This window comes from Hydractinia symbiolongicarpus, chromosome 11 (genome assembly GCF_029227915.1).
Source record: "Hydractinia symbiolongicarpus strain clone_291-10 chromosome 11, HSymV2.1, whole genome shotgun sequence".
In the NCBI taxonomy this organism is placed as follows: Eukaryota; Metazoa; Cnidaria; class Hydrozoa; order Anthoathecata; family Hydractiniidae; genus Hydractinia; species Hydractinia symbiolongicarpus.
Window position 1 is genome coordinate 9133416 of NC_079885.1, and position 21228 is coordinate 9154643.

A 21228-nucleotide genomic window follows, 5' to 3' on the forward strand; every position below is an offset into this window, starting at 1 on the left:
CAAAAGACTTGCACCTGCAAACAGTAAAGCTTTGAAATCACATATAGCTATATATATATCATGCTTTCCAGAAACAAATCAGCCAGCTACTCTAGTAGCTATATAATTTACAAATTTGCTGTATATACTTTAATATTTCCATCGATGGGAAATTTGAATCTTTTTTAGTACATTCAATTTCCATTTCAGTTTTAGCCTTTTTTGAGCTAACAATAACAACACGTGGTGTATCATTAGGACCAGTTATTGAAGACTTTGTGTTACTGCTGCTATCATATGTTGGCGAAAGTAAGCATGAGAGAGGTGAAGTAAAAGAAGTCGATGAATCTTTAGACGAGCTACTTGATGACTGTCTTTTCTTTTTTAGTACTACAACTTCACCTAAATAAATAAAATAAAATTTTATGTAACTTTCTATAGCTAGCTAGAAGCCATCATGTCAATAACTATTTTTATAAGATATCTGATGTTTCTTTTTACTTTTATACTAACTAAACTTAGCTGGCTAGGCAGTCTGACAATCTGATTAAAGTTAGATCACAGTTTGCAATTATTTTCTTACTGCATGGAGTATGCACCATTCTCTTTGAAGAGTTTAGTAACATAATACTGTTTCTGGAATCTTTATTGTGGTGTGCCCTCAAAACTTCATGAACCCAAGTGAAGAAATCTTGGTTGTATAAAAACTTTAACTCTTCTTTTAGACGTATTAAGTTCTCGTAGCACTCCTTTGCCTTCTCTCCAGTTCCAAGGTAAACTCTATACTTGCTTCCCCTAACAATCTTTGGTGCTTTTGAGGAGCTAGCCATGTTGAAACCCTAGCAGTTTGACATGAACTATCGCACGCTTCAGTGCTGGCCAAAGCTATCAAAACTACACTTAGCCCTGGGTAATTTTAAAAAAAATGTGGTTTTGCCTTATGATTTTCAGATTTTTGCTGCTGATATCAGCATATTTTGGGCCTCGAGTGCCACACCTCCGTATATATAGGAGTTAATTATCTTTAATCATTGTAAATCAATCTAGCAGATTATAGCTATTCACGTAAATGCTACGTTCTGCTCGTAACTGCGCTGGTAAGATTACAAGCGAGGTAGAAAATTTTAGAGCGTCCAAAAAATATATCCCGCATGCTGTGCTTGCTTGTTTTATTTTAAACCGTCGCTAATTGATTTGTCCATGCTCGTGATAGACTCTGATATTTGTTTAACTGATCTGCTGGAATCTCTCTTGTATCTTGTGTCAAGTTATTTGCCAAATTTTGTTTTTGAACTAATCTTTCTCTTGACATTTTAAAAAAAACTTGGTCATGTTGGAAACAGGTTAATTAATTTATTTATTTTCGATAACCTTATTTATTTATTTGTTTTTGTATAATATGTATATAAAAAAATTTACCTAATTTAATACCTATTTTAAAATTTCAAATATTACTATATTTTTTGTTTCAACAGGTCCTACATTGATACCAGGATTGTAAATATATTTCTGACATAGTCAACCTGTAAAATTATAATAGTTAATAATAATAATAATAAAAAGCTGGCTCAAATGCATCCAACATTTCATTCAATATTTTGGTTGAAAGTTGGGTGAAAATTTGTTCGAATTTCGAAAAATTCGAAATTTGCATTTGAGTTGCTTCATCCAACACGCTTCATCCAACAATACGTGTTGATTCATTTGACTTTTAACCATGGAGGGCTTTGCAGCTATCATGATTTTAAACGAGTTATTGGATTCTGATGATGAAAAACCGATCGGGGAAAAACACGAAACTGGCTTAAAAGAAGAAAAGAAAGAGGATATTTTACAAATATCATCCAAGAATGTTTATATGCCGATGTTGGTTCAAACAGGAGAGTCAATGATTCTGGAATCTGAAATAGAACCGCCCTTCTTTAAGGAATTTATAATGGAACAGTTGAGCTCCCGGCTGACGCAAAGCTTGCGAATGATGAAAGCGCTCCCTATTTGTTTCTCGGGGATGACGCCTTCGCTCTCAAGAAATATATGATGAAAACTTTTCCTCAACGAAGAAAGGCGAGTTTACAACTACAGACTTAGAAGGGCTCGCAGAATTTCAGAAAAATTTGCTTGGGATTTTGGCAAATCGTTGGAGGTATGTAGTAGATGTAATCCTTACGGCACTTACACTCCACAAAATGTTAATCTTAATCCCTAAATCATCCAAGGCTTATCCACCACCTTATCCAAACTCGACAGTTTCTTGTCAATATACAATGCAAAGTTAGAAATATTCGGAACTATCGCGTCAATCTTTGGTCTTAGGGTTGGGGCAGCTGCTTTGATGTTATGGCTTCTGTACATTTGGAAAGCAGATCTAACTTCTTTTCGGCAATCGACTTTTTTTTTGGGTACCGATGTAGTTTCTACCTCTTTCTCTGTTGACCCAGCTTCTTGTAGATTATTTCGCTTCAAAGTATCCCTACTTTTTGCAGCCCTGATAAATTGGACTAACAACGACAGTTTATTGTAATAGACCCAGTTACTAATGTATAATTCGTCAGTACTCTGCCCGCTCTTGGTAGTGTTTTCTTTCATTTGACTTTTAACCATGGAGAACTTTGCAGCTATCATGATTTTAAACGAGTTATTGGATTCCGATGATGAAAAACCGATCGGGGGAAAAACACGAAACTGGCTTAAAAGAAGAAAAGAAAGAGGATATTTTACAAATATTACCCAAGAACTGATGATAGAAAAGTTCCAGATGGATGTGGGTGATTTCAAATTTGTACTGAGCAAAATTTTTGACGGTATCTCGCCAAAGAAAATATCTGGTGGTACTAGACCGATTGAGGCAGACTAACGACTGGCCTCAAGCCTCCGCTATTTGGCCACAGGCGAGTCATTCAAATCACTAAGCTTCCAGTACCGCATTTCAATGAATGCAGTGTCTTACATCGTGAAAAGTTTCTGTAAAGCTGTGGTTGAACGTCTGACAGGTGATTTTATCAAAGTCTTCGCAACAAAAGCGCGATGGCTTGAAATTGCGGAAAAATTCAAAGAACGTTGGAATTTCTCACACGCTCTTGGTGCGATTGACGGGAAACATGTAAGAATCCAAAAGCCAAACAATGACGGATCAATTTATTACAACTATAAACATACACACTCTATAATTTTGATGGCTATCGCAGGTCTGTCTTACGGAATGTTTATATGATGATGTTGGTTTAAACGGGAGAGTCAACGATTCTGGAATCTGAAATAGAACCGCCCTTCTTCAAGGAATTCATAATGGAACAGTTGAGCTCCCGGCTGACGCAAAGCTTGCGAATGATGAAAGCGCTCCCTATGTGTTTCTCGGGGATGACGTTTTCGCTCTCAAGAAATATAAGATGAAACCTTTTCCGCAACAGGGTTTAAACGAAGAAAGACGAGTTTACATCTACAGACTTAAAAAGGCTCGCAGAATTTCAGAAAAATTTGCTTGGGATTTTGGCAAATCGTTGGAGGTATGTAGTAGATGTAATCCTTACGGCACTTACACTCCACAAAATGTTAATCTTAATCCCTAAATCATCCAAGGCTTATCCACCACCTTATCCAAACTCGACAGTTTCTTGTCAATATACAATGCAAAGTTAGAAATATTCGGAACTATCGCGTCAATCTTTGGTCTTAGGGTTGGGGCAGCTGCTTTGATGTTATGGCTTCTGTACATTTGGAAAGCAGATCTAACTTCTTTTCGGCAATCGACTTTTTTTTTGGGTACCGATGTAGTTTCTACCTCTTTCTCTGTTGACCCAGCTTCTTGTAGATTATTTCGCTTCAAAGTATCCCTACTTTTTGCAGCCCTGATAAATTGGACTAACAACGACAGTTTATTGTAATAGACCCAGTTACTAATGTATAATTCGTCAGTAAACTGCCCGCTCTTGGTAGTGTTTTCTTTGTCCATTTTTCGTCCAATTGTGCCCTTCAACCGTTTATCTTTGCTTTTATTGAAGCAGCTGTCGTTTCCAAGGTTGTCGCGATCCCCGAGTATGCTATTTCTTTCATGTCTCGTTTTTGATAATCAGGGTGTTGTAGGTCCCATAAACATGGACTTCCTTCTAACATATTGTTCAGTAGGGTTATATCAACATCAATCCAATCTTTTAATGCCTTTTTTTTGGAATCTTTTTCTTGCTTTTACCTTTTCTTTTTTTAGCCTTGTTTTCGGTCGATTTAGTCTTTTCAGCATCCTTTTCCTTTCTTTGCTTTTAAAATACTTCGCCTGGTTGATAGGTATGGTCTTCTGAACCACTGGCCATAGCTGCCATCGTGACTTTTTCTGCTTTTTCTCGCTATTCACAAATTTTTTTTTGGCACACACACTCTCAATTTATTTGCAAGCCTTCCATTAAAAAAGAAAACATTCAATTATCAAAATACGTTCAAAAATGTGTTCAAAAATTCAAAAAATTACGTAAAATACTTAGAAAATCGTAAAATGTTAGTTGAAATTTGACTCAAATACATCCAACATGAAAATTCATGAAAATTATGTTGGATAAAGCTGCTGGGTCAACAGTGTCACCGATATCAAACCTTATCCAACATCATCCAACTTGATTTTTTACTTCTTTTTTATTTTTGAGAAATTTTGGTTCAACTCAAATGCATCCAGCGTTTCATCCCACATCAAAAATGTACGATGTTGGATGAAATGTTAGATGCATTTGAGCCAGCATTAATTCATAAATTTCGTTCTCACCATCATTGCAATCATCTTTATTTTCTTCAATATTTTCCTTTATTATAGTGCTTCTAGCGTTTGTGACACAAGTTGGATCTGTGATCTCCCCCAGAGATTCTCCAAATTCGATTGTCACAGACCAATTTAACGCTACCACGACGCCTTATACTGCCCACGGGACAATGCTGTTTCTGTTCATTGAATCTTTTCGTGCTTTCATCATAATTGGTCAAAAAAGAACTTAATTTATTTTATTACTTGATTCTATATAAAATTGTTGAAATTTATACGACTGTACATTGAAAATGGTTTGAAAATGGTAGCTTTGAATACAGAATGTAACGATGACTCTTATCGTTTTTAATTTAATTTAATTTATACTACTTTACTTGATTGCCTAATATCCATTTCAATGAAACAGAGTTTAACCAGATTACTTTCAAAATCATACTTATATACAACTTTAATTCGTTTAGCCAGTTTAGAATCATTGATTTTCTGATTGCTTTTTTTCCGCCGCTTTTTTGGTGGCTGAAGCTCTGAATTTCATCTGAATCTTTGTCTGAACCAGCGATTGGTTTACTTAGCCCAACAAGTAAAGCTTGGTTTCCACTGGTGATTAAGGTGAAAGAACATAAATTACTTTTTGAACATAATATTTCTTACTTCATGTTAGTCCACAGTGGGAACATGTTTATTTTGTGTTACATCGAACTCACCTTCTTCTTAATTCATGAAATAACGCGGACTTGACATCAAAATCTTTTGATACCAAGTTCACGTTTATTTCATGAAATAAAAAAACATCAAAAGAAATACCGATATTTTTATGCAAATTTCTGAGAAAAAAACGTTTCAAAAATACTTTTTAAAGTTTAGAAAAGAAATTTTATGGATCGTTTTTTTTCATTAACAAATCATCTGAAACATGATTTCTACCTCATTTCTAAACAGAACTTAGAAAAGGGAATGGTATTTTCCTCATTTTACTTTTTTGAAAATTATTCTTATCGGAAATAAGAAAGGTGGGAAAGTTTGTGTTGCGTGACTATATTTTGTTTAGGTTTATGAAAATTTTGCGCTAAGAAACAGGGGAAGATCTAATGTCAGTCAGCGCCGTCACGCAGGTGACATAAATTTTGCTAGAGGGTTAAAAAATATTAGGTTACAGTGGTCCTGCGCCTGTTAAACATTACTTTACGGAATTTTCTCTTTTGTGACTGAGATAGTAGATACGGCACAAAGTGACTGACTTGCGATCGATTTTCATGCAATTTAATTGGCTGGTTCTTTAGTGCGTTTCTGAAACGCACTAAAGACGACGTACGATAGTCAAATATATATGTGCATGGTTTCCATGGAGTATTAATTACTTTAGCTTAAATATAATTTCCATTTTCTTCATATTTTCAACAAAAACAACATTAGTAACATTTCTTTTTCAAAAATGTCATGCATATGTTGTTGTTTTTCAACCTCGTCAACCTTGTGGCCCCTGAACTTCATCAACAAGGCAAAATGCCGTGAGAAGAACAAGTTTGGGTTTTTTTTACCGTGAAATAAGCTTTGAAGACTCAGTGGAAATTGGCATAATCAATTAGATGTTGCGAAATAAGAAATAAGGTTTAAAAAAAGTTATTTCACCTGATCTCACCATCTTATGTTAGTGACCAGTGGAAACCAAGCTTAATTCTAAAGTTAAAGCACTATGTATTACATCGAACTTTTGTTCTTAATAATATAAATGATAAGAGTTAAAAAGTGACGTAACTGCTGCATTTACCATCTATCGTTTTCTCATGTGGTGATTTCACTAATTTTCGTAGATAGATTACGTAGACAGATAATAAATTATTTACGTTATGTATTTTCTGAATATTTTCGGTCGATTTATCGCCGAGGTAAAATAATTTTTTGTGTCTACATTGTCATGTTCAAACACACCAGAAGTTAAATGTCACTTCGGTCTTCCAAAAAAAGTAAAATTTCACGCCGGCGTAAAATTAACTCGGGTTTTTAAGTGTAAACAGCGAATTTTACCTCCTGCGAAAAATTAAGTTGAGCACATATAAAAAATCTTTGAAAGTTCTTTAGAAATCTTTTCATTTTTTTGAAAAATCTTTATCTATTCTTGAGATATTTATCTTAAAAGTTGCGCTAATTATGCGAAATTATGACGTCATGAACTAGCATGGAGCGTAATTGTGGTAACTAAATATCGAAATTTATGTAAAATGTTCAAAACGCGCAAAGTGAACGGCCAGAAAACATGTTTAACTCTATATGGCTTGTCAAAAATGTTAAATATAACACGCTCGCAGAGCTAGTTCATGACATCATGCTTAATTAGTGAACCAATTATATTATATATATTATATTATACAGACAATATATATTTAAATATATAGACAACCTTTCAAGCTCTTTCATATATAATTAACTTTATTTTTCGCGGGAGGAAACCTTTAAGAAATTGACGTAATTTTACGTGTAAAAGACGCCAAATATATTAAAAATATTTCTGCAATGCATGAAAAACTTTTTTCGTCCCCTTTTTTGTCAAATAGTTTAGGGAAGATTAAGGAGGGTTTTCACGGAGCAAATTGTGAATGGCGAATTCGGCGGGGAATTAGCGAAATATGTTTTTGATTTTCACGTGAAACGAAAAACATGTGCCGAATTTGAATACTGAACTCTTTTGGGTATTAAAAACCAGACGGTTATTTTGAATTCTTTCCAGTAATGAGTTTTCTAAGAATAAACACTAAATATTGCGTTCTAATTAGTTAAAATCTTACAGCGAAATATATCGCCGCTAAAAAGTAGGAACTGTTTCTACTTTTCGGCGAAGCGAATTTTTCAAAGCATAATGAAAACATATAAAACTGCGCATGCTCAGATACATTTCGCCGGCAAATTCGCCGTCCAATTGGCTTCGTAAAAATCCCTCATTACGATGGGTCTCAAACGATTATTTCTGCGGTCAGAATACTAACTGCGCTTTTTGATTGGGTAATTTCATTGTTCTTTGCTTTGCTTTTTGTTTTAAGCGTGAATGGTCTTACAGACCCGAACAAATATAATAAGGTAGTGTATTATTTAAGAGCTTAAGATGTCACTGCGCCGACTTTGTGCTCATTGGATTGTAATTCGGGGTTTGCTATAAGGTGGATTGGCATTTTAGCAATTTGCTTTAACATTTATTTGCGTATAAGCTTTTGCTTTTTTGAAGGCTTAGTTAACTAGGCGATCCATCCAGAAAATTGTTAAAAACCAGAAAAAAGAGAAATATCTCTGTCTGTTTTTATCAAATTCTTCGCGTTCTAACCACCCTGTTTCAACTTTTACAACGTTTTTACATTAACGCATGCTCTGTAAAAATAAAGCAATCAAAATACAAAGTATTGTCTAACATAACAAAAAGAAAACTAATTATACAGAAAATCTATTTTCTCTAAAATATATCCAACATATTTTTTTGCCTTGTATGTTGTTCATTGTCCGTGTTTTGAGTTAAAGATAATCACCAATTTTTTGATCACACGCACAAATTTTTTCACTCTTAAATATAAACCTTTATTGTGGAAATCAAAAAGCAAAATTATGGAATTTAGAGTGAATTTAGAGCGCTCAAATTTGTTAAATAATTAAACAAAATTTTTTTGTTTTTTTCTTAGAAGTTCATTGAGAGGTCTGGATTCTAATTCATGCTCAACACCACGCGGATTTCTTCAGAAGGGCAGATGAGAAGAGAAGTTGCTGAAAAATGTCGCTGAAATTAATCATCTTTGCAGTTTCTTTTATTTTCATTCAAGGAAAGTTAGAGAGAAATTTCTAAATATATTTAAATTCTTAAAAATCCACGCTTTGTTGGAATTGCATAGTGGAAATATATATGAAGTGAAAAATTTAAGAATGGGTTTTTTAAAGAAATGACTACAGAAAGAATAAAAAGTTATACATTACAAAATTTTGGTTTTGCAGTAACAATGTTTTTATGCAACAAATATTATTATTGCTTTCTGGCATTTACCTTTAAAAAATAAAATAGTTTGATTAACAAGACTTCACACCAAAATTCCAAAAATTGCATTCTTTGTTGGAATTATAAAGTGGAAATTTATATGGAGTGATAACTTTAAAAAATAAAGTTTTCTAAAGCAATGACTACAGAAGGAATTAAAAAATCTACGTTACAAAATTGTAGCTTTGCAGTAACAATGTTTTAATGCATCAAATATTTTTATTGCTTTCTCGCATTTACCATCAAGAAATGAAATAGTTTGGTTGAAAAGACTTGACACCAACGTGGTTTATTTTTTAACTTGCCTTTCTTTTTTTGTACAGAAACTTAAACTCAAATAGACCGGGAATGAGTTAATTAATTATTCTTCGATGTACAATATAACAAAACTCATGCCGTGATATTTTTCGAGTAGTCTCTCCGAGCCTCAATAATAACAGCTTGTGTAACAACCAAGGCATCTGAAACAGGTGCATTTTGCTCAAAAAAACCCTTTCGCATTTGGAAAACGATTGAATAGATGTACATTTTTTTCCAGGCACATTGTTACACTAACGGCAGCTCAAGCTATGTCTGCGTAGGTAAATAGTTTTTTATAAACCCATTTTACATTAACATTAGAAAACTTTTCACAGAAAAACTCATGACAAACATCCACTGTTTTTTTCTTGTAATTATGGTTTAACTATTTTTAGATGACAATTGGTGGGAAAAACAAAACGATGGTGTCAAATCTGGTCTTGGGTTAGATGTCTTTGTTGTGATTATCCTACCATGTATACTGTGCTGCTACTGTTGTTGTTGTAGTAATACAGAACACACAACAATTGTCATGACGGGACAACCTAGTGCAGCTCCAATGGCCATGGTTGTCAACAATACCAACGTGATGCAACAACAGACGAGCATACCGTATGAAAGACAAGTGAATTATCCGATGTGAAGATGGTTTTAGATTTTATACTTGTATTAGAATTTTGTAGATCATCGGTTCGATACATTTTGTAATTATTCTTCTATTTTTTTTAAAAAAGAATGATTGTTGTAGCGATTTACGTCGTTGTTTTGATTTGTTTCCTAGTGAAAAGTTGTATTGCTGTGGCAACAAGGAGTGCAGAAAAGCAATGTGTAAAAACATAAAATAAAATCTTTTTGTTCTATTAGAAAGTAATGACATAAGATTAAAACGCAAGTTAGCTGTCACACTAAACATACGGTTCATGACAGATGTAATTAACTTTTATCTATAACTGGAAAGATTAAAAGTTTTTTTAGTGTCAAATTTTGATGTTTTTAAGGATTACCTCCTGAAAAAAAACCTTTTTTTAGGAGGTAATATTGTTGACTTTTTTCGAGGTAGAAACAAAGATTATTATACAATATGACATTCTTTTAACTTAAACACAACCATAAATAAAAAAAGCTTCATTCAAATTTATGCATTTCATCTTCTTCACCGTGTTTACAACCAAATACACGAGACCATTTGTATCAAAAGTAAGAAGATCGAAACAAAAACTTTTTATAAAAGAACACACGACCCCCGGATTTTTTTCACTTTACAGTAAGTCTAATCGATTGTGTGTTGTAATGGAAAAAATTGTAAACAGGGTTGACTAAAGCACATAAAACGCAATCGTTGGTTTTCAGTGTATATAAAAGTAGGTTAAAGATCAACTTCAGACTCAGACTCCATCAAGCTAGGAAAGTGTTTATGATTCTGATAATGAAATTTTCGAAAATCTAGAACGTCATCAATCACAATGTGGATAGTGAAGTGCAAAAGAGAAAGAGGATCAAACCCTAGGATCCCCACACAAAGTGCAAAAATTATGACCATTGAGAGAAGCATTCTATTGAAACTGGTATGTAAGATTTTAGCTAGATAGGTCGCTAACCTGTGAATATGTGTTTCTTTTTTGGTTGACTATAGGACAGTATATTATGTCTTCTTTTATAACTAGATACTTAGCTAGCCGTGTATTAAATATAATCCAAGTTTTATTTTATATATTGGTTACTGTAAAGATATACTTTTAATATATCTCAAGTTATCTGCGCACCACCGTATCATAGCAACATAGAAATTTTAAAGGAAAATAGGATATTTACAAGGGGACGGGGACTTAAAACTGAATAATTTAGAGAATACACACGTTGAGCCAAGATACCTAGATAGGCCGAAATTAGAGTTTTGTACGTTTTTTTTTTTGGACAAGGATTCTTGTGTGTGGTTTTTCAAAAATCAGCGAAGTCAAATTACTGTAAAAAATTGGAATAAACACCTATTTAGGAGACGTGTACCCATATGAGACCCAGCATAATTTTTTTTACCAGAAATCGGAATAGTTCAGGTGGAAAAATCACGCTGGGTTTTAAACAATTGTTCTGCGGTCAGAATTCTGACCGCGCTTTTTGATTGGTTAATTCTATTGTTCTTTGCTCACGTGGTTAACATCGGAAAAACTTTTGTTTTAAGCGAGAATGGCTTCACTCACCTGAACAAGTATAATTAATTCTTGTAATATTTAAGTAGAGTAGCATGTGACCACGCTGGCTTGTGCTCATTGGTTAATTGTGATTTGGGGTTTACTGTGAGGTGGATTGGAATTTTAGGGATTTGCTGTGACATTTGTATACGTCTAAGCTTTTGTTTAGGAGAAACTGAATTGGATATCCTCGAAGAAAGCTTAGTTAACTAGGCCAGGAGACGAGTAACTTAACTATGCGAATATAGATTACCTTTTCAATTATTTTCATATCATTGTCAAACGCAGAAAAACAACAACGCGGAGATCTCAGTAGTTGTACCTGTTGGAGCTACAAGGCCAACTAACTGCTTTTGCACATCACAACCTTTGTATATTATAAAATTTGAGAGAGATTTGCACACAGCTTTGAACAAATAAAGCTTTTTGCATCAACCTTCACCAGTTTAAAAATAGACAAAGGTTTAACAACACAAGTTAAAGCGTGGTTATGTTTTTTTTGTAAATTTTCTTGCCCAAATGAAGAATGTTTCAAATACTTCACATTGCTTCGCATTAAAAGACTTGATATCTCTATTAATCTCCTGGTTTGATGCCACAACGAAAGTGTTTGTAGGTAGAGACGATAAATGAGAATTAGTTGGTTCAGTCACATTTTCTTGTGTGTAGTGCAAATGGATTTTGATTAGTGTCCATATTAGCTCTAAAAGTTGCCAAAGCTTGATCATTAATTTCACTAAATGGCTCCAGCTTTTGTTTGTTCGTATTGAAAATATTCAAAGCCCCCAGATGGTTAACCTGCTCCTGTAAGTACCATAAAATAAATTTGATTTAAAACTAAAAGGATACTATAAAAACAAAAAGTAAAGAACCTACTCTTCTGACTGAGTTTGTGATTGGGTGTATAGGATGAATAATAAAAGCACGGACTTTACAGCACTGAAGTGATTATTTTTTAATTTTTGAGTATAAAAGTCAAACGAGTACGGTAACCCATATATAACATTTTAAATACAATATTCTCTTTTTAATTCCTAACTGTAGCCGCCAAATATGCCGCTAGTTACAACTGTCGTCGCTAGTTCTAATTGTCGCCGCTAATTATACTGCCCGCCGCCAGTTATAACTGTCGCCGCTAGTTATACCGCTAAATGTAACTATCGCCGCCGTTAGTGCCAGTTATCGTCGGCGCCGCTATTTACACGCCTTCCACGTGATTTTGTGTTTAGGCGCATGGGCTGTTTCTTGTAAATACTTAGGGGAAAAGGGGGTCCCTTTCGACTCAAATAAAGCTTCAAGTAAAGAGATGATTTTTTAGAGGTAAAACAATATTTTAAACTCTCGTACTATTGAGTTGCAACTTGATCGTTACAAAAGTTATACCTTATTATGAATTTCAATTTTAGATCCTCGGAATGGTTATCAGTTAATCAACCAAGTGGTTGATCAGACAGTACCTTTTAGATGGATTATCTCATGAAGAAATCAGAACGTTTTTGTTTACAAAACATGATGTGCACATTGGGATCAGACAACTCAACCGCGTATTAAGAAGTATGAATTTGTTTAGACGATGCAGATCATCCACCACAAATTTTGTATTGATTGCTATCAAAAGAAAAATTTCTGGCTCAGGGAAAGGATTTGGGTATCGTTCAATGACACAGAAACTCCGATCTGATGGCATCAACTTACATCGAGAAACCGAGCGCATGGCTATGAAGAGTTCGGATCCATCCGGTGTTGAGAAAAGAAGTAATCATTGTGTCAAAAGGTGGAAATATTTTTCACGTGGTCCTAACTTTGTTTGGCACATGGATGGTAATGACAAGTTGATGGTGCAATTGAGTCGAAAAATACTATAGTTAAATGTAGGCACAAGGAATAATGATCCTAAAATAATTGGTGCCTATTTCCTGAAGTAGGTCACGTGCCTGCAATCAACTTCTCGTTGCATTCATTCTGACCGCGGTTCAGAGAATGTAGTTGTCGGGGGGATAAAAAGATACTTTCGAAGAAAAATTGAAAATGATTCGGTTCCACTAGAAATCAACGTATAGAATCTTGGTGGTGCCAATTCAGGAAAAAACGTTGTAACTATTGGATCACTAGACACGAGCATTGATTATCACGTAGTTGCCTGCGTTTTTCATATCTCACGTTAAGCGCTTATATAGAATAATTGATAATAATTTCTTTAATTTCACGTTTATTTTGTAGCCCCTTTAATGTACGTAATAATATCACAAATGGTTTTAACATTCCCTATCTTTACACAATATATCATTTTGTTTTTTAATAGATTTTCTTTTCCTAAAAAAAATAAATAAACAGAATTAGTCTGTATTGATAGTTTTTTTTTATCATTTATTTGTGATGCAAATACAGATGTTTGTATTCTTTTAAATCATTTATAGCGCTGAAAAATCAAATTACAATCTGAAAATTTTGATGGGCTAGAGCAAAACAAGACAGGTAAATATTTTTACAAGAAATGTTCTTGATTCAAAATATTTTGAAAATTTTAAAACATACTCAACATATGTATCTCAATGTTTGCATTTTTAACGTTATTTTTTTCACCTCTTCTTCAATGCAACGTTAGGTAAGCATAAGGTTTATAAGCACTTTGAGGTTGTATAAAATTATTATGAATGTCACATTGAATTTTTAAAAAAAACACAAAAATTGTTGTACGGAACATACATGATAAAGGTTAACCCTATTCCTAGCAGGACATTTTGTCCCTGATAGAACGGGAAAAGTGCTTGTATTTTTTTCTTAAGAAAAGCTACAATGCCAAAACTTTGTCAATTGTGAGTCCCAATTATTTCCTTACAAACTCAAGAAAATAATATTAAAAATCCATCCTGGCGGCCGTTGCTGCTGCCCTCGTATAACCATAGTCAAAGGGAGACCTTAATTGACACGAAACCGAAAGTACTTACCAATGACCAAAGTTGTCCAATTAAAACCGTTTGATGTCTGATGACATTGACCAAACTGTCAATATTTTTTTTTAATTTCAAATTTGAGAGATAAAAGACTTTCAGTAAGCTAGAAAACAGACAGACAGACAGACAGACAGATAGACAGACAGACAGACAGACAGACAGACAGACAGACAGACAAACAGACAGACAGACAGACAGACAGACAGACAGACAGACAGACAGACAGACAGACAGACAGACAAACAGACAGACAGACAGACAGACAGACAGACAGACAGACAGACAGACAGACAGACAGACAGACAGACAGACAGACAGACAGACAGACAGACAGACAGACAGACAGACAGACAGACAGACAGACAGACAGACAGACAGACAGACAGACAGACAGACAGACAGACAGACAGACAGACAGACAGACAGACAGACAGACAGACAGACAGACAGACAGACAGACAGACAGACAGACAGACAGACAGACAGACAGACAGACAGACAGACAGACAGACAGACAGACAGACAGACAGACAGACAGACAGACAGACAGACAGACAGACAGACAGACAGACAGACAGACAGACAGACAGACCGACAGACAGACAGACAGACAGACAGACAGACAGACAGACAGACAGACAGACAGACAGACAGACAGACAGACAGACAGACTTTTAAGGCGGTTTATTTTTCATTAACCAATGATTATGTTTTTTGTGGGGTTTAATTGACTGTTTTTTAAGCTTTCAGCACATTTTCTTTGAATATCGAGCACGTATATAATATATGGGTTCTATGTTTTATAGAGCAACCAGTGGCATATAAATCATGAGCAATAAAACAATTTCCACATATGAAATAGTTTGTGACAACCTTGAGTTCATGTTTTCCATAAATGGTGGATATGCAGTAAACATCTACATCAACATCATTCTTCAATTCATCATCAATTTCTCTAGTTGTGTCTTAAACACACTTGTTTCAATCGTTATTATACGCCAAAAAAAACTTCGTACACCTTCAAATATATTATTACTAAACAATACTATTTCGGATGCCCTTGTTGGATTCATGCACCTTGTCTTTTGGCTGCCATGTTTAATAATGGCGCTTTATCAAACGCATTCTTGTGTTTTTTTTGTTGCTATGATCACCTTGGGTTATCATTGTGGCGCAATAAGTTTGGTCAATGTTGACGTGATTGCAGTGGATCGATACATAGCTATATACAAACCTTATTACTACAGCGAAAACATAACTGGAAATTTAAAAGTATATGTTAAATTTATTATATTCCAGTGGGTGATAACTGCAGTACTGATAGGATTAAGCCATCTCACGCCAAACTTTTTAATCGTGCTAATATGCGCTATCATTACAATTCCTTTCACAATCAGTTGGTGCTCGTTTGTTTACACGAAGGTGTTTCTCACAGTAAAGGAGTTAAATAGCCGTGACCGAGCAACAACACGACATTTAAACCAAGAAGATACACAGAAAATGAAGGAGATACGTTTGGCAAAGATCACAGCAGCAATGATACTAACTTTATGTGCTTGTCTTACACCGTTTTGTTTGACTAGTGTTTTGTGGTTGGTCGCAAAAGTGAAGTTTTCTCCTTTGGTGTACGCGCTGACATTGTGGGCTTTGTTACTGGTGTCACTCAAATCTTTATTAAATCCTGTACTTTTTTGTCTCACGTTAACTGATATAAAGGAAGCTATTAAAGACCTTCTTTGCAGACACAGAAAGATCGGAAATAAGAAAAGCAAAAGTAATGGAACTACAATCAACGCCGCTACCACCAACATCAGCACCGGAACAACAACAATAACAACAAAAACTGCTAAACCATCCAAAACAACAACATAAGCACACCAATCGCTACCAGTGTCACCCACGCCAGCACGAACAACAACAACAACAACAAGTAGTCGATAACTCGTCATTGCCAAAAACATTTCAACACATAATAACTTCCGGCGAAAGTCTTAAAATTAGAAGTAAGAAAACAATGGTTATGTAGTATCATCAAACAGACACAGACTTTCTATATTAACACTTAAAGGTCAAAGGTGCATCTACCTGACTGTGTGTAGACAAGGAACACAAAATTATCAGAGCATTCTTGGATGGTTTTCGTCAGAAATCACCACCGCCATCAAAGCCACCACCGCAGTGACTCCACATTTTATCGTTGCCTCCACACTCATTCAGTGGCTTCACACTTTAACAGAGGCTCCACGCCTTGATGTGTGCTCAACATTAAAAAGTCACTCCGCACTTCAGCTCCATTTTTTGTATAAGTCAATTAGTCGCTTCACTGAATAAGTGTGGAGGAAACAATACAGTGTTAAGCGACTGTTTACGAAGAAAAAACTGCCACCACGACAGCAACCAGGACAATGAAAACTTTTAATGCAAAGTAAAATGTGATATATTATAAAATTTGGATACTTGTGTAAAATATGGATACTAGTATATACTGGATCTCTTATAGCGCCGTCAATATTATTTTTAATGGGAAATAATAGTAACAGTAACACAATAAGAACACTTTCTTCATTCGTCGAAATCAAGTACCTTAAGTAAATTTTTTTTTCGTGGAATTAATTTCTGCAAAATTAAAATCTGCAAAATCAAACTAAAACTGGCAATTCGAGTAAATGTCATCCGCAAAATTAAGACAAAATAGCAATTGACAACAATATTTTTAAATAAAGGAATATTAAGAAAACGACAAATTTAAAAATTTCAAATTCTTGGGTAAATCAAAAAGTCATTTTCATTTCTAATAACAAGCAAAATGGTATCAAAATAATCAGGGGACACGTATGTTTAGACTTAAAATATAAGATTTAGCCCATACTAATAATTATATTATTATTAACTCAATTAGACGGATTTTCAAATGAATACAACTTGCTCATAACTTAATCGCATTTTTGTAAGAAGCGTAAACACGTAATAGATACATTATAAAAAGGGTTACATTTTAAAATTTTAACATAAATTCAATCAAAAAAAGAACTACATATTTTCTCAAAATTAATTAGAATAATTTCATTGGTGAACAAATTTTGATAATCATGGGACACCGCTTCAACTTCTTGATGAAAGGTCCTTGCAGGCTAAAAGATTTCGGATTTTTGTTCGCGTGTAATTTTGTTCCTTATACCTTTCGAGTTCGCCAGTAGCCTGTTTTGTACAGAACTTCTACAATGTTGTTCCGTCATTTGAAATAAATAGGTATTATCCCATGAACTTGCAAAATATTTCATGTCGTGAGTGAGATACAGGCTAGACCAACGCGTTACTGTAAGCGGGCAAAGCAAATGTCATAAATTTAATTAGTCCAAAGCAGTGAAAAAACGCAAGACGATCACACTTCAGAATCAGAGGCTCGTGAAATTCGCAACTCACTCTTCATTCTTTCTTAATTTCATGAATATCAAGATACGCACATAGCCGGTATAGGGCTAAGTCGTGGGGCCAGGTCGGACTTTAAAAGTCGTGTGGCAATAGTTTCGTAGCCCGTATAGGTATATTTGCGCATTATTTTTTAATTCTCCCTAAATTATTTAACTATATAGTTTGAAAATTAATACAAAGATAGCTATCAAAAATTTAAAAAAATGGCTTCTTCCGCCTTTTTTCTTCTCAAAAATAAAAAAATAAAAAATAAAATAAAATATAAAATAAAATTAGTTTTAATTAAAGTAACAATGAAACAAAATAAGACATATTGATATTCTTGTTATTTCTTAATTGTCATCATCAAATTGTCAACAGAACAGATATCAAGATATAATTTTATCACACACCACCAATAAGAAAATTGCTCTGTCGAATAATTCTAGATATTCGATATCGAAATTATTTTGACACTCCTCCTCTTTTCCATTTGAGAAAGCATTCTATTGTTTTAAATAATCTCAAAGGAGGAGAATTACAGGAAAAAAATGCTATAAAATGTTATATAGTGGAATCGTTATTGTTAAAATTTGTGTTATAAATTTCTATGCATAATTTGTGAAAATATTCTATCTTGAAGTGGTTGATAAAACAGATATCCAATTCGGTAAAATCAGATATCAAAATTACATTCAGTCTCGCGTTGATGGTATTTAACTCGGTCAAAGATATAGAAGAGAAGAAGTTCGCCATGTGATTTTTTTCTGCAGTAAAGTAACTTATTTCATCCAAGTATATCGTTTTGCTTCACATTGAAATTTATTTTGGATAGTCTTTAGGTCTGTATTTTATATTGTGAAATCTACCAGGCTGTATTGTGCACTGTACATTGGCAAAAAATAATACTCTTATACGAGGAACAGAATAATTCAGGGGAAGAACTTTTTTTTGTCTGAAAGAAACAACTGCGAAACTAATTTTGCTTTTCGAAATTCTAGAGCAACTCGCGCAAGTAAATTCTGAAAATGTAGTCTAGAGTTTTCGAAGACGATGTTCTTTAAATATGGCAAAATTAAAGTTGCAAAAAAAATATTAGTTTCTAATCTTTTTGATAAGAGTTTCTCGTGGTTGCCTTTCTATAAGTTTCTATAAGTTTCACATATCTCATAACAACCTTTAAAGACGAATAATCATGAAGAATATTAGTTTAATTAATTTTTTGATTTTCTTGTATTATTCTTCCATGTATGTCTCCTCCTGGCATAACGAACCCTGATATAGCAAACGTCTTCTGTCCGTTTCCCTTGGATTTAGCCTTAAGAAACGCCGTTCCATATATAAAGCGTTGTAGAAGATTGCAGAGTAAGACTACAAAAGAGAGAATCGCCGAGGAATGTGGTATAAAGAAGAATACTGTCTGGATCGCATACAACACAAAAATTACAGAGGATTATGAATCTAATCTAGTCTAGGAGTATAGAAATAAAGAAGGACAAACATCTTTGAAATTTCTATTGTACTAGGCTCGTCTTTTATGTGGTCTTTCTTTTGTTATTATAATTTTAAAGTTTGTCAGTTCCCACTCGTAATTATTCGAAATACGGCGTGCTGATTGGTTTATAATAAACAATTAACATGGCTCAATTGGTCATTAAATTTTAATTAATCTTCTCTAAAAAGACGACAATAAATATGGCGCACTTTTGGAAGCAAATTTAAAAAAAAATTCTCTTTTAAAGTATGCAGTCTTTTTGTAATCAAGCTTAGATCTAAAAAGCTATAAAAGTTGAATATTATTTTTATCAAACTTTATGGTTAAATTAAAGTTTGCACCATAGCAATTGGTTTGACCTAAAAATAAATTAAAAAAGTCGTATTCTAGTAGAATTATTTTATGTATTTTACAATACAAAAAAAGTTAAAATAGAGTTGTTTGATTTAGAAGATACTCAAATCGAGAAAAAAACAACATCTTTATGAAAAAATCTTTTTTGTCAACAAAACTGAACTAACAGGAAAGCTAAAAAAACATTGTGCGTAAATTCTCTATTTATATTCTCCTAGGGTCAATTAAACCGTTTTTTTCTGAACTAATAGTGCACGCTCCAACAGTATTTTACCTGTCAACGGTAGCGTTATTAAAGAAAAGGCTCTGTCCTCGTCAAAAATATCGATGCACCCGACTTCTAATGATTGGTTGGATAAATAAAAGAAAAATGTTAATTTTAAAGCTGTTCGAGAGAAGAGGATAATGTAAGCCCAAAAATGACAGCAAGCTACCAACCATTTTGTCAAGGTGCAAGTTAAAAAAGGTTTATAATTCCGATGAATAAGGTGTCTTCTATCAAGATCTCTAAGATAAGTCATTTTACTTCAAATAGAAATGTTGCAGTGATGTGAAACACAGCAAGATGAGACTAACCAGATTGGCAGGTGAATTTTCAATCTTACTACTATGTTCTGCCATTTTAATTCCCTTTACAATCAGCCGGTGCTTGTTTGTTTACATAAAGCTGCTTCTCACAGCGAAGGGCCACATCACGTCATCTGACACAAATGAATACACAGAAAAGAGATACATATGAAGACTGTAGTGTCACATCTTTAGCTAAAAAGCATTTTGGTCGCAAACGCGTAATATTAATTTCGTGCGCATTTAAAGATTTAATATGGTTATTAAACCCCTTTGGTGCTTCTCGCAGCAAAGGGTTTAAATAACCATGACCGAGCCACATCATGTTATGAGAATGACATGATGTGACGTCAATGGACACACAGGAAATAAAAGGGAGGCTTAGCAAAGATCATAGCTGCAATGATATTAAATTTATGTGTTTGTTGTACACCGCTCTGTGTGATGAGCGTTTTGTGGTTAGTGGAAAAGATGAATTTTATTTATGTAAGTGCTGATCTTATATTGAGTTCACTTAGATCATTTTTAAACCCTGTACTACTTTGCTTTAGATTAACTAATATGGAAAAAGCTATCAAAAGTTTTCTTTGCAGAAACAGAGATACGGTCGGAGCAAAAGCATCACCAACCCCACTACAACCACCACCAGCACCACCACCGACAACAACGAAAACACAACCACAGGCAGAACGACCACTACCGACGACACAACAGTAACATCAATAATAACAACAGAATACACAAAAGTAACAATGGTAATTGGATTTTATGTTTTTTATATACTGCCACACCTTTTTAATTCACAATGTAATTTTGTCCTGACATGGAGCAGAGGAATTTCTTTATTGGCAATTATTCGTCTAAACAATGCAATGGAAAATTTCACGCTGATCAATTTTTGCGATCAATCGATCAATGATCAATCTATCTCCACGTTATCATTGGATATCGCATGGCAGATTATAATTTTCAGTCATTATGAGTGTGTTATTAAGAATTTACATGGTTTTTTTAGCACTTTCTGATAAAACCCTTTGTTCAGATACCAACATTTATTAGAGTAGCCACAAGTACTGGAAAAATAGATGGAATTTAACTTAAAAATCACGAAAAACATATTTTTGAAAATAAATTGTGGTATATTCATAGAAATGTTTTACTCCAAATATTCTGTTTAGTTTTTATCCTTAATATACCTATTATTTTTATATATTACTTTTTTACTT

The 21228-nt window shown here is 33.9% G+C and overlaps 2 protein-coding genes and 1 long non-coding RNA gene across 3 annotated transcripts; 2 read left to right on the top strand and 1 right to left on the bottom strand.

Moving 5' to 3' along the window:
• Positions 1–33: 33 nt before the first annotated feature.
• On the bottom strand, positions 34–1002 carry LOC130614428 (uncharacterized). The gene is made up of 2 exons (XM_057435858.1): positions 563–1002; positions 34–381 (listed from the first exon to the last, which is right to left on the bottom strand). Exons 1-2 carry the CDS (start codon positions 807–809, stop codon positions 92–94), a joined length of 537 nt encoding a protein of 178 aa, XP_057291841.1. The 5' UTR covers positions 810–1002; the 3' UTR covers positions 34–91.
• Positions 1003–8237: 7235 nt separating this feature from the next.
• LOC130614633 (uncharacterized) lies at positions 8238–9783 on the top strand. The gene is made up of 2 exons (XR_008975924.1): positions 8238–9313; positions 9428–9783. It is a non-coding gene; the product is annotated as an uncharacterized LOC130614633 (long non-coding RNA).
• A 3665-nt stretch (positions 9784–13448) lies between these two features.
• Positions 13449–16729, top strand: LOC130614532 (adenosine receptor A2b-like). The gene is made up of 2 exons (XM_057435956.1): positions 13449–13696; positions 14982–16729. The coding sequence occupies exon 2, from the start codon at positions 15004–15006 to the stop codon at positions 16045–16047; it is 1044 nt and encodes a 347-aa protein (XP_057291939.1). The 5' UTR covers positions 13449–13696; positions 14982–15003; the 3' UTR covers positions 16048–16729.
• The last annotated feature ends 4499 nt before the right edge of the window (positions 16730–21228 follow it).

Coding starts and splice junctions, on each gene's coding strand:
- LOC130614428 (XM_057435858.1), bottom strand. CDS start 809: ATGGCTAGCTCCTCAAAAGCACCAAAGATTGTTAGGGGAAGCAAGTAT. Junction 382..562: donor AATGGTGCATACTCCATGCA/GTAAGAAAATAA, acceptor TTATTTATTTAG/GTGAAGTTGTAGTACTAAAA.
- LOC130614532 (XM_057435956.1), top strand. CDS start 15,004: ATGAGCAATAAAACAATTTCCACATATGAAATAGTTTGTGACAACCTT.